Source organism: Felis catus, chromosome F1, assembly GCF_018350175.1.
Source record: "Felis catus isolate Fca126 chromosome F1, F.catus_Fca126_mat1.0, whole genome shotgun sequence".
In the NCBI taxonomy this organism is placed as follows: Eukaryota; Metazoa; Chordata; class Mammalia; order Carnivora; family Felidae; genus Felis; species Felis catus.
Genome location: NC_058384.1, coordinates 32,786,239 through 32,799,686, shown reverse-complemented (window position 1 = coordinate 32,799,686; position 13,448 = coordinate 32,786,239). Strand labels below are relative to the sequence as shown.

The 13,448-nt window shown below is 38.1% G+C and overlaps 1 protein-coding gene across 7 annotated transcripts in view; it reads left to right on the top strand.

Annotated features, from left to right (window-relative positions):
- SYT14 (synaptotagmin 14) overlaps positions 1–13,448 on the top strand; it is a 245,136-nt gene that overhangs the window by 140,849 nt on the left and 90,839 nt on the right. For all 7 annotated transcript variants that reach the window (XM_023248111.2, XM_023248113.2, XM_023248112.2 and 4 more), the window contains 2 exons: positions 3,081–3,352; positions 8,411–8,860. In XM_023248111.2, coding sequence (XP_023103879.1) covers positions 3,081–3,352; positions 8,411–8,860 — 722 coding nt within the window. The remainder of the gene's footprint in view (positions 1–3,080; positions 3,353–8,410; positions 8,861–13,448) is intronic.

Below are 13,448 nucleotides of genomic sequence, written 5' to 3'. Positions count from 1 at the left end.
CCATGTCTTGTTCTTTATCTTAGAGAAGAAGCTTTCGGCTTTTCATTATTGAATATACTGTTAGCTGTGGGTTTGTCATATATGACCTTTATTGTGTTGACTAATGTTCTTTCTGTACTCAGTTTCTTGAGAGTTTTTGTCATGAATGGATGTTGAATTTTGTCAAATGCTTTTTTTACATCTACTGAGATGATCCTATGATTTTTATCCTTTGTTTTGTTAATGTGTTGTATTACATTGATTTGCAGATATTGAACCACCCTAAAATCCCTGGAGTAGATCCCAATTTATCATGCTGTATGATGCTTTTAATGTATTGTTAAATTTGGCTTGCTGATACTTTGTTGAGAATTTTTGCACCTGTGTTTATTAGAGATATTGACCTGTAATTTTCTTGTGGTGTCTTTGTCTGGCTTTGGTATCAAGGTAATGCTGGCCTGGTAAAATGAGTTTGGAAGTGTTCCCTCCTCTTCTATTTTTTTGTAACATTTTGAGAAGAGTTAGTATTAATTTTTCTTTAAGTTTTGGTGACTTCACCAGTGAAGCCATCTGGTCCTGAACTTTTGTTTTTTGGGAGATTTCTTTGTTGTTGTCATTGTTTTGCTTTGTTTTGTTTTATTAGAGACAGAAAGACTGGGGAAAGGACAGAGGGGGAGAGAATATTAATTAGGCTCATGCCCACTGGGACCCAGTCTCAGGACCATGAGATCATGACCTGAGCTGAAATCAAGAGTCAGATGCTTAACTGACTGAGCCACCCAGGCACCCTGGGAGGTTTTTGATTGCTGACTGGTTATTTGTCTGTTCAGATTTTCTATTCATGATTCAGTCCTGGTAGCTAGTATGTTTCTAGGACTTTATCTGTGTCTTCTAGGTTGTCCCATTTGTTAGCACATAATTGTTCCTGTTAATCTTACATGATCCTTTGTATCTGTTATATCTGTTGTAATGTCTCCTTTTTCATATCTAATTTTATTTATTTGAGTCCTTTCTCTTTTTTTCTGGGTGGGTGGCACCTATTCTCTTCCACGTAGGTATGGACATTGAAGCTGACTCCATCTCCACCTTCACTCTGATGGCTTCTGATTAATCTGAGTGAATTATGGCAATCCCATTCCCCTGAGATGGGTTCAGGACTAGATATGTACCTAGTTCTGTCAGTGCTGTCCGTGGGACTATGTGCTGAGCAATTTGAGGTCTGAGAGCTGAGAAAGATCACCTCTCTTCTAAAAAACATATATATAGGTAAAGATAAAGGAAAAGACGGTATTCTGACTCCTGAAACCACGACCCTGGGAAATTTTTAATTGATTTTATGTTACAGTAAATACTAGATATTACCATTTAATTTATAATGCAGTGACTGATTAAATATACATCTTTAATGAGGGGAGGACATTGGTTAAATAATTTAAAAACTGTCAGTAGAGAATATATTTGGAAACCACAGGATAACCAACTATCAGTGTCTTGCTGTTGTACTTTTTAACCTAGCAGGATTTGTTTCAGGCTTCAGGAAGTTTGGACATAGCTACTTAGCGATGTTTCAGTTACCCTGATATGTTCTATTTGTCTGCTTCTCCATCCTTAGCTTTCATTGTCACGCTTGTTGCTTCATGGTTACAAAATGGCTGCAGCGCGTCCAAGGAGGAGGAAGGAGAAAGGCCAGTGGACAAAAAGGGCATGCCAGTTGAGTGGGCCTGCTTTTATCAGGAAAACCAAAGGTTTTCTGGAAACCCCTCTCTGAAACCTGGGGTGTTGTGTTTTATTTGCTGCTAAGTGCAGTGTATCAACTTTATCTTCCCTTCTCAAATTTAGTTTCAAATATGTTAGTTCAGTAACTTGTTTATTTTTTGCTTATGCTTTATCAACTAAATGTTAGACTCACTAGGTAAGACATTTAGTTTTCTTTTTCTAAAATTTGGGCTTCTGAGCTATAAATATGTAAATTTGTGTTAAGTTCATGCAAATTTTAATTTGAACCAGGCATTGTGGAAATTTTTAAATGAGTTTTGTTTTTCTTATGTAAAGTTTTTCTGTCTTAGGAAGAACAGAAAACCTATTGAACATTTGAACTGAACTCCATTATAAGAATTACAATACAAAATACCTCCTCTCAGGGTCCCTTTTGAGAACAGAGATTCACAGTCCATTAAAAGAAAAAATGAGCAGTGTTTAAATTTAATATCTGATATTGCATTCAGGATTTAGCTGAGACTTAGCTGTTCTTAAATTACGTACTCAACTATTTTTTTTTTTTTACATCATCCACCTCCCCCCACCTGTGTCCTGTTCAGAGACGTATTTATTCTGGGTTACTGAGATAGATCATTGAGGTAAAAATTAAAAGGATAATTTAAGGCTGAAAGAAAACATGGTTCGAAATGAATTGCTGCAGGTAGCAATGCGCACTATAGACAAGGTAGAGCTGAACTTTAGAAGGAGTTAGGGACACATGGTGCAGTGGGGCAGTGAGTGGCCGCTGGGTAGTTGAGACAGGGTGAAATGCAGTTTTACGTCTCTGTTCAGTGTTAAGGATTAGGCCTAGATTCACGGTGCACCTCAATTTAGGATTCTGGATCTAGGGTGGATGTGGAAGAATAGTTCTGAGCTAAATGCTAGTTTAAGTTCGTCTCAGTCATTGGAGAAAATAAATGATGTCTTATATTTGTTGTACCCACCATTTTCTCACCTGTTGTGACTAGAGGAGCCACTCGTCATAGGGGAGTAGGTAAAATGTGTATGCTTCCAGACTGTTTGGAAAGAAAGAACTAAGTAAATAAGCTATTGCACTAATATTTTTCGCTCTCCCATTTTTATGGTACATGACAGCATCTCTCCGAGAATATGACTTTTATCTTTCCTAATCTTATTATGCAGGAGGAGAGGAGTGGAAAACCAGGCTATTTTATTTCTGTGTCTCTCAATTAGGGAAGGAGGAAACTCATGAGTGAATCTAACAATTATGTTGCCACAGATTTTTTAATCCAGTTTTTTTTTAAGTTATTTACAGTTATTGTGGACGGTACTGCATGTTGAGGCTAATTGGAAACAGTGACCAGATTCTTAATCATTGTCAGGAAACTGCATTCAGAGAATGAGAAGAACACCCCCACTGGATGAATTGCAGCCACCACCATATCAGGATGACAGTGGTTCTCCCCATCTCTCATGTACGCCCTCAGAAATTGGGGACAGTAAATGTGAATTTTCCCACTGCAGCAACAGTCCACGATGCTCATATAACAAGTGCCCAAGTGAAGGAAGCACAGGTCACGAAATAGAAAGTTTTCATAATAAAGGATATGAAGAAGACGTTCCAAGTGACAGCACTGCAGTCCTGAGCCCAGAAGTAAGTAAAAAAGCACATAGAGTTTTTTAAATGGACGTTATTGGAGGATAATAATCCTGTGCTTCTTTTGGTAAGACGGTTTCATTACTGTCCTTGTCCTTTGTGGCTTAAGGTACCCGTGTTCTCCTTGATCCAATCTTGATCTAATCTTGATCCAGCAGACATGTCAGGACTGTCTCGACCATCCTTCACCCACCCCACCCCCTTTTCCCCAAAAGGAGGATGCGTAGCTAAAAATGAGAGCAATATACAAGATACTGGAAAATTGTCTTCCCCAGGTTTCCACCTCAAGATAGGTCTTTTTTATCTTAACATTGTACACCAAACATTCTGGAATTACCTGTTTCTTCCATCTTGAGGCTCCTATTATGTGTTTTTTATTTTTAAACTTCTTTTAGTTTGGATATTTTTACTTCTGGGAGGTTGCTCACTGATGTTTTATAGGTTTTTCAAAAATGATGTTTTTGCATTTTTATGTGATGGAATATGGAAGGGAAGAGTGATGCTCAGCTTTATTAACAACATTTGGATTCATGGCATCACTCAGAGTTGTTTGTTGTGTTTTAAGTTATTTCCTATTTTGAAGCAAAAAAGTGAAAATGACAACAAAAATACATGTGTTGAACTTTTGAAGTCTTTCCATGTTCTTAAAAGGATTTGTTTTAATCTTTCAACAATGATGAACACTGTAATAGTAATTTGAGCTTTCCATTAGGTACTATGTACTTTTAGGACTTACTTTCTTTTAGACTGCAGCTTTTTACAACTTTTGTCCCAAACAGCATTTCATAGTAGTACTCTAGTTATGTCAGTGTTCTCACTAGGTGAATTCCATGTACTGCCAAAATTAAATAATGGAAGTAGAGCCATGAACAGAATTCCCACAATTTTAAGTTTTTCTTACATAATTTCTAAAAACACGTGTTATCTGTCACTATGTTTCTACTATTTCTAGTATTCTAATATAGTATCTAATTTAGAAGAAAATTCCACATTGGAATTTTAAGTTTAACACGTCCGTATTTCATGGTTTTCCACAAAGACTATTTCTTTGTGCTCTGTGCATGAACAAATTTGAGACCACTGTTTTGTAGGTTTACACACTGGATAGATAGCCAACAAGTTAATGGAGGAGCCTGGATTGTGGAGTTAACAATAACAATAGCAGTCAACAGTTGTGCCAGAAATTTTGCTATAAGCTTTATAGTCAGCTCAGTTAATTTTAGCAACCTCATCTTCAGGAAGTTATTTCCGTTTTACAAATGAAAATATTAAGACTCAGAGAGTTAAGCAGTTTGCCCACATACAAGCACCTATTAGATGGTAGAACTGTAATGCAAACTCAGGTCTGTCTGACTGCAAAAGCAGTGCTCTTAACAGCTATATTCTGTTGCCTTTCTTGACCTAAATCGTTGTGTGGGAAATTACTTTGATCATTGGCATGGTATCCTCCCTTGCCCGGTACCCTACCAGGCAAGCTGTTTCAGAGAACTCATGGACCAAATTCAGATGCTCAGATCACATGTGTGTGTGTGTGTGTGTGTGTGTGTGTGTGTGTGTGTGTGTGTGCATGCACATGTGCTTTAACCTATTTCTTTTTTTTCTTTTTTTTTTTTAATTATGAAATTTATTGTCAAATTGGTTTCCATTACAACACCCAGTGCTCATCCCAACAGGTACCTTCCTCAATGCCCATTACCCACCCTCCGCTCCCTCCCACCCCCTATCAACCCTCGGTTTATTCTCAGTTTTTAGGAGTCTTAACCTATTTCAAATATAATGTAAGAAGAGGAGCAAGGTGAGGTAGGTTAACACACTTAGAATAGGATGCCAGTAGGTACAGGTGGTAGGAATACACTGTGTAAGTCTTGGTTTAAGTAATGCCCAAGTGGCCTATGTCACTCTTTCTGCCCCATCAGTGTTCCCTATATACGGTTGTAGTAACAGGGACAAGAGTTGAGTTTTTTTGTTTTTGTTTTTGTTTTTGTTTTTGTTTTTTTTAAATTTTTTTTTCAACGTTTATTTATTTTTGGGACAGAGAGAGACAGAGCATGAACGGGGGAGGGGAAGAGAGAGAGGGAGACACAGAATCGGAAATAGGCTCCAGGCTCTGAGCCATCAGCCCAGAGCCCGACACGGGGCTCGAACTCCCAGACCGCGAGATCGTGACCTGGCTGAAGTCGGACGCTTAACCGACTGCGCCACCCAGGCGCCCCTTTGTTTTTTTTTTTAAAGTAATCTGTACACCCAGCGTGGAGCTTGTACTCACAACCGCCAGATCAGGACTTGTATACTCCACCAGCTGAGCCAGCCAGGCACCCCAAGAGTTGAGGTATAAACAACAGTGCCAGGGGCCAAAAACATATACTTGTTTTCTGGGAGAGATGCAGGGACAATTACTCCTGTCATCAGTAAAACTTGCCAATTAGCCTACTAAGTCAACCTAGGTTCTATTTCCACTAAGGAACACATGGGTGACAGAGCTTTAGCTCAGAGGTGACATGATCATGGCTTGGGCCTTACATTCCTTCCTTTAGGCAGTACTCATTTGTTCTATATTTTTGATTCATTATGTCTGTCTTTGGCATATCTTCCAAGTTATTAATTTAGTTACTATCTGTATTTACTGTATCTTCTGAATTTTGCCTCTCAGATTACTTCCTTATTCATTATTTATAGTTAACACAGGCGTTGAGTTTTGCCCATATTTCAGAAGCTGCCAGCTTGCTGTCTGTTGACACTTAGTCTCTTCTATCCTGGTTGTTTTTGTGTCTCTGTAGCAGAATTGAATATATTCAGACTCTACAGCAAGTGCATGTTGTATCAATATCTAGATGCTTTTATAGCCTCTGTTAGTATAAAGTCCACTCTTGTGTTTTTTCAAATTTATTTTGCTTTCTACTGTTCCTTTAATAGATACTATTTATCAAATAGAAAAGTCTTACTTTCCTCTTCATTTAATTCAGGGCATAGCTATGTTAGTGCCCATCTACACACACAACGGAACTGGGATAGGAGTGAGGGTTCCAGTGAGGGTTCCCTGGCAAGAAGGTCAAAAACTCTACTGATGACCTGTTACTAGCTGACAGTCATTCAAATGTAGACACCTTGAAAGGAGGGATTATTTTCTAGTAGCCTGTTTAGAGAACACAAATAGTAATTTTTGTCTATAAAGGTCCACCCTTTTAACCCTCTCTGGGACGTTATGAAATTTTTTACTGCCTTGTAAATCTTAGCTATTATGATACTATTTTAGAAAGTATTTCATTGAAAAATCAAAGCCATGTAATTAATCATCTTTGATTGCCAATTATGAAGTGGCATACGTTAAAACATTTTGCTCTAGATTGTCAATTTTTTTTGACAGAATAAGAATATGTTTATCCTGATTTCATCGTATTCCATTTAAAAAAAAAAAAGCCGAATCCTTCTCTAAGAGTCTGTTCCCTCTCCCTAAGTGTTGTTTTTCATTTCTTCTTTTTTTTTCATACATGGTACCAAGCAGGGTCACCCATAGGTAGACATGTAAGATTTATATGTAAAAGACCTGAGTATTTTTGGTTCTCTGCTGAGTCTTCCCCAACTAAAATACAGCCTGGCACATGGTTAGTACAACAGTTAGAGTTTGTGTTCAGCTGCTTTAACAAGAGACCAGTATGATGGCTAAAAACCACAGAAGATTGTCTTTCATTTAACGACAGTCTAGGGGAGTAGGTGGCTTCGCTCTGCATCATTCAGGGGCTTGGGGGGGGGGGGCGGCGGGCAGGGCGGAAGTTTTTTTTGTCACTCTGCCGTCCCCTGGAGTATTTGTCTTAGTCCACATGGTCCAAGCAGAGCCACCCATCCTACCTGTGTATCTGCTGGTGGGAAGCCTGACAAAAAAAGAGAGTGAAGGTCAAGTAATTTCCTCTATAAACCTAATCTGGATGTTTCAGACATAACCCTGCTTGCTTCCCACTGACCAAAGCCAAGTCTCATGAGCATAGCTGCCACAAGGAAAGTTTTGAAGGGCAGTCTCTTGCGGGACAGTGTGTTTCTGCCTCAACTCTGGTAGTCCTTCTCAGAAATGCAAAAAGGGAAGAATGGGACTAGTAGGAGTGGCTGCTACCATAGGCACCAAGGACATGTTCAGAAGCAGAAAATTATAAAATTGGTCCACATTTTAAAATGTCCATCATTTTAAGATGTTTAAGACTTGTTAAAATGCTTGAAGGGACAAAGTGGTGTCGTTGAAAGGTCAGAGACCTGGGTTTGGCACAGTCGGTAAGTAGCCAACCCTCTTGTTACATTCCAGGGACTTAGGCTGGCAGGAATTTGAGACAATTCTGGGTAAAACAGGTACAGCTTCTTCCAGCCTCATCATTAAAATGTACAGTTTTGGTCTTTCTGGAAGTTTTGAAACGTGTAGTCAGCGATTTTCAACAGTAACCTCAGAAAATAATACGTAGTTTTAAATTGAGGTTAAAAATTAAAGTGTAAATAATGTATGTGTTATGGAAAATAAGTATTTGGCCACAAGTATTTTTGAGGCCTCTGTACTTATACTTTCATATTTCCCATTTCCCTTGATTTCCAAGCCTCAAGGTGCTTACACTCTGTTACAGATGGGGTGTTTTAGGACAAACTTTCCAAAGGGGACCAAATTTTTCAATGGCATTATGCTTGTATTCATTATCTTTCTATCCAGCCTAATATTGAGCTGTCAGTTGCATTGTTTATAATGTTGAAAGTGCAATTTGGTAGTTTCCTACGAAAGGAAGAGAGATACATCTTGAAGCATGCATTTTTAATTATAAAAACATATCCAACTTTCTCAAAATTGTGATGGGGAATACTAAATTCTTTGTCTGTATTATGATAAGCTTTTGAGTTTAACCTACCACGTTTACTCCTCTGACCTTGTGGAGTAGCTTTTGATCGTAGTTGACTGTTACTTATTATTACCTTCTTTGTGACAGTTTTCACATCCTCCTCCTAAAGCAGTATCAGATGTTTATTTACATGCTCGATTAAATACTAGAGTTAAAAACTGAAAACATTTGAATTTGCTTTTCTTAGGATATGTCAGCTCAAGGATCATCTTCACAGCTTCCCAAACCTTTTGATCCTGAGCCAGAAGCTAAATATGGCACACTGGATGTGACTTTTGACTATGACTCACAAGAACAGAAGCTTCTGGTAACAGTGACAGCTGTCACCGATATCCCAACATATAACAGGACAGGTGGCAACTCATGGCAAGTACACCTTGTTCTTCTACCTATAAAGAAGCAGAGAGCAAAAACCAGCATCCAGAGAGGACCATGCCCTGTCTTCACAGAGACATTCAAGTTCAATCATGTTGAATCCGAGATGATTGGAAATTACGCGGTTCGGTTTAGACTGTATGGTGTGCACCGTATGAAAAAGGAAAAGATTGTGGGGGAAAAGATTTTTTATTTGACGAAATTGAATCTTCAAGGGAAAATGTCACTACCTGTGATATTGGAACCTTCTTACAATCATTCTGTGAGTATCTGATCAAATAGCCTGACTATGCTTTATGTCGTGATATATAACTAGAGAGTTTTTAAAATCCGTTACCAGTCCAGCCACTTTTTCAGTCTTTTTTAAATGCAATAATCATGCCTTTACAAAATTTCTAAGCCCTGGATAGGTAGGTCTAATTTTTTCTCATTCTAGAAAAGTTGCCCTTGAAGATTATATGTGACTTATGTATTTTATTTAATCCTTCACAGAGTCCAGTCCAATGTCTTACACATTTGTTCCTGTGTTAAATATTTATTAGATGGTTGATTATGACATCAAACGAACTCCATGCAGATTGTATTGTTTCCTTTCCAGGTTAAAACTAAGTGGTACAGTAAGATCTAGCCCCGTATCTTGTTTAATATGCCACAGAAATCATTTGCTTTGATAGAATATGTACTGCTGCCCAGGTCATGGCTAATTATCTTTCCAGAACTGCTATGAAGTTATTTTTAAAGGTTCAAAAGAAAATCTGGCCTTGTTATACTCTGTACCCTTTCTAAACAAAGGTTTTGCAGTAGTTTGGGGAGAATACTTCAGTTTCGTCTATGAGCTAGTATCTCTTTTCCCTTTTTTGCTCCAGGTTCTGATCACATATAAGTCTCTCTCCCTCTCTCCCTCCATATTTTTAAGTAAATTCCCGCAAGACATTGCAAATCACAGGAGAGTTGACCTGCTTCTTTAAACCGGAGATACATTATGTCACATACTTATTTAGATTATGAGAAAATCTGTGATATGCTGTAAGTGTAAATTACAAATCGTATTTATTCCTCTCTACTATATTGAATTAAAAGCATTTTTATAATATAAATACAGAGATTTTAGAATGGATGTTTATTTTTAAATAAAGGTATAATATTTGAGGGTTGTTTTTAAGCTTTTAAAGGGTGTAAGCATAAGTTCAAGATCAGAGAATTTATACCAGGAAGCATTGGATGTTATAGGACCCTCATTCACATTAGATTTTTTTTTTCACCATACCATTTCAGCTGGATGATTTCAACATTTTTAAAGCCAAAGGCCATAGTAAGTATAGTGTATCCCTGCGGGTTTGTAGGATACTGTTTAGCCTTTATTGATAACTTGTTACAATTTTAAATTGCAGAATTACCACTATGGGGAAATGTCCCTTTTAAAAATATAATACCAGCAGTTTATTAGAGGAGAGAGAAAAGAAGTCCAGGCAGTATTTCAGAGTTGGAAAAAGCAGGTTTTTTTTTTGTAAAATTGAATATTTGGCAGTTCTTAATAGGATTGTAAACTTTTTCATGATTTGGTCTGAGTGATGACTAGTTAATCTGTGAAAACACATTCTTATAGAGAAATATACCTGATTTAAATTGGAAGAGAATGACCGTATCATCATGAGGTATGTATTTTGTATTTATTTACTTCAAATGATCCATTTCCAACTCTGTGTTAATTATGTTCATTTCACAAACAAAATGAAGCAACAGAAAATAATATGGTTTCATCTCTGGTCCAACTAAATTATTTCTGTATATACCTACATTACATGTATTGGCTTGTAGTCCTTGATTCTATATTTCTGACAACCAGTACAGTAAATTTCTGAAGCATGTTCCCAGAAAGAAGAAAGTGCTAGACAAATAGCTTCTAAGAATCTGACTAGAACTGTCCACTGCTCTGGGAGAATTTTTTCTCTACACTGCCACCCATTTCAGATTTCCTGCCTGTGTTTAATTGTTCCTCTCTCTTTCCATCTTTCCCGCTCCACCTTCTCCAAATCCAAAATATTTTGGCTTCTGTGCCAAAAACAATTTAGCACACCACAATTTTGAGGTCAAGACTCATAATTCTATCAGTTGTCTTGTCATAACAATAAAATACCCCTAGAATGTATGTGTTCTGTATGTGCTACAGTGTTTATGTTCTCTTTGTTTAAGGTTTGATACTAACCGTATAGAAAAATCATGTGATTATAGATTACGTGGGTGATTTTAGCTTTAGTTTTATAAGATGTAATAATAAATGAGTGAGAAGTTCTCATAATTAAACAATTTATTCTTGTAGCTTTTGAATAATTACTTGATGTCGTTGCAAGAATATTAATTAGCCTTTAGGTAAAGGACAGTTTTAAGATCTTCAAAAATTGATATACTATGATTAAACATATTTGAAGTTTAATAACAGTTTACTTTCATGGGTAATAATAGAAAAACAGAATTCTACAATGGAAAATTTAACTTTATATTCAGGAACTGATCAAATCAGTACATTGAGAGAAAAAATGATCACTATCACCGGATGACTGAGAACTAAACCCTGAGTTTCCCTGAGGGTAGAATTTAAGTTGAACTTTAAGATAAAGATTCAGTTTGATCACTGAATGATAGAAAACATACAGAGTTGAAAAGCATGAGTCCTTTGTACTAACTAGCTGTGGCTGTAACTTTGGATAAATTATCTAATCACTTTGGGCATCAGGTTTCTTAATAGTAGAATGAGGGAATTAAACCAAATGTCCCATCTATCTCTGATATTATGATTCTACTAATATATTTTGGGAAAGGCATTAGGTAAGAACAGAAATGGGTGGAATTTAGATGCATTTGGTGGGCTAAATATATGACATTTTGTTTGGATATTTATTATGGTTTCTCACTCCTCCATATATTTTCAACTGTCTTCTAATGTCTGAGAAAGTCCCAACTAATAGTCCCACCTCCCTGAGGGCAAGTTCACTTTCCCAGCCTGACTGGTAGCTCAGGCAGAGCCACGCTCACGAGGCGCTCTAGTCCTATTCGTGTCCAGGAAACCTCAGTACAGACTGAACAGAGAAGCAGGGGCTGCACTCACATCATGTTTGCATGGGCTGATGGTGGAGGAATCTGATACTCAGAGTCCGTAGTAATTCTGAATTAGCTTTGCTGGTGCAGAAATAGTATGTGTGCTTGACAGTGACTGTTGCAGGAGAGAAAAGACCTTGGCACATGAGTGTCCATGGGGAGCAGTGGCACAATTTCCTCACCGGGCCAGTTCTGCAGCGTAGTTTTAGTTTTTGTTCTTGAGAAGCGTACCCATAAGCCTATTCTCTAGTCATCCTGATTCCCTTAATAAATTACTCTTCCGTTTAATGTTAGCTTCCAGTGTTTTCAGATAAGAACACTGACTGACAAATGTTGAAATAGCCATATGGTTTATTATTTAGTTGTTTTAGTCGTCTCTGAAGCCAGACTCAACAGCTAGAATGTTACCAGTTACCCTTCCTGCCCCGGTGTACCCCTCTTACCGGAACTTTTCTCATGTACTCATCTTTGTTCGTATGGCACTCTTTCCTGGTATATAACCCCAGCTACTTTCTTCACCTGCATCTTTAACACCATATTACTCTGTATAACAGTTGCCTGGAATGACATCTCCCCCCCACACTTTTTTTAATTTTTTTTTTTATTTTTGAGAGAGAGAGACAGAGCACGAACAGGGAAGGGGCAGAGAGAGAGGGAGACACAGAATCCAAAGCAAGCTCCAGGCTCTGAGCTGTCAGCAAAGAGCCCAGTGTGGGGCTTGAATTCACAGACAGTGAAATTATGACCTGAGCCAAAGTCAGGCACACAACCGACTGAGCCACCCAGGCACCCCACCTCTCCCCCTTTCTTAATTCCAGTTGTATTTCTCATTCAGCTACTAGATTTCTTAATAATATTAGATTTTTTATTATGATTTATTAATAATGAGACTTTGTTCTTTCTCTCACAACCCTTCCTATACAGACACTATTTAACTAGCATAATGTATGCAGTGTGACCAGCTAGGAAATGGGGACTTCAGTCCTATAGCTGCAAAGCACTGAATTCAGCTACCACCTTGAATGAGCTTAGAAGTAGATTCTTGGCCAGAGCCTCCAGATAATAGCCCAGCCCAGCTGAAACTTTGATTTCAGTCTCATGAGACCCTAAGTAGAGAATCCAGCTGAGCTCATTTGGACTTCCTACCACAGAAAGTGTGTTGAAACTTAAGCTTTAGCAATAGAGGGCGCTTAACATGTGCCTTGACATCTGTGTTCCATTCAGTCTGGCTCCATGTCATATTTCTGTGTGAATGCATAGCATCTATAGTAAGTAGATGTGGGAGTGGGTGGGCTTGTCTCCGAGGGAAGGAGATCCTCAGGAACTCCTAGACTTAAAGACTGGAGAAAGGAGGGGTAAGGTAGGAAGAAAGAAATACTAAAATATCCCAAGAGCCAAGAATCAGTTATGAAGGAAGGAATAATTAACTTTGTCAAATGCTACTAATGGAACCGATAATCTAAGTATTGAAAACTGCCCATTGAGGGGCTCCTGGGTGGCTCAGTTGGTTGAGCACCTGACTTCAACTCAGGTCATGATCTCACAGTTCGTGAGTTCAAGCCCTGTGTCCGGCTTTGTGCTGACAGCGCGGAACTTGGAGCCCACTTTGTGGGTTTGTGTCTCCCTCTCTCTCTGCCTCTCCCCTACCCATGCTCTGTTTCTCTGTCTCTGTCTCTCTCAAAAACAAATTAACATTGAAAAGAAAAAGAAAAAGAAAACTAACTGCTCGTTGAATTCAGGATATTCAGGTAATG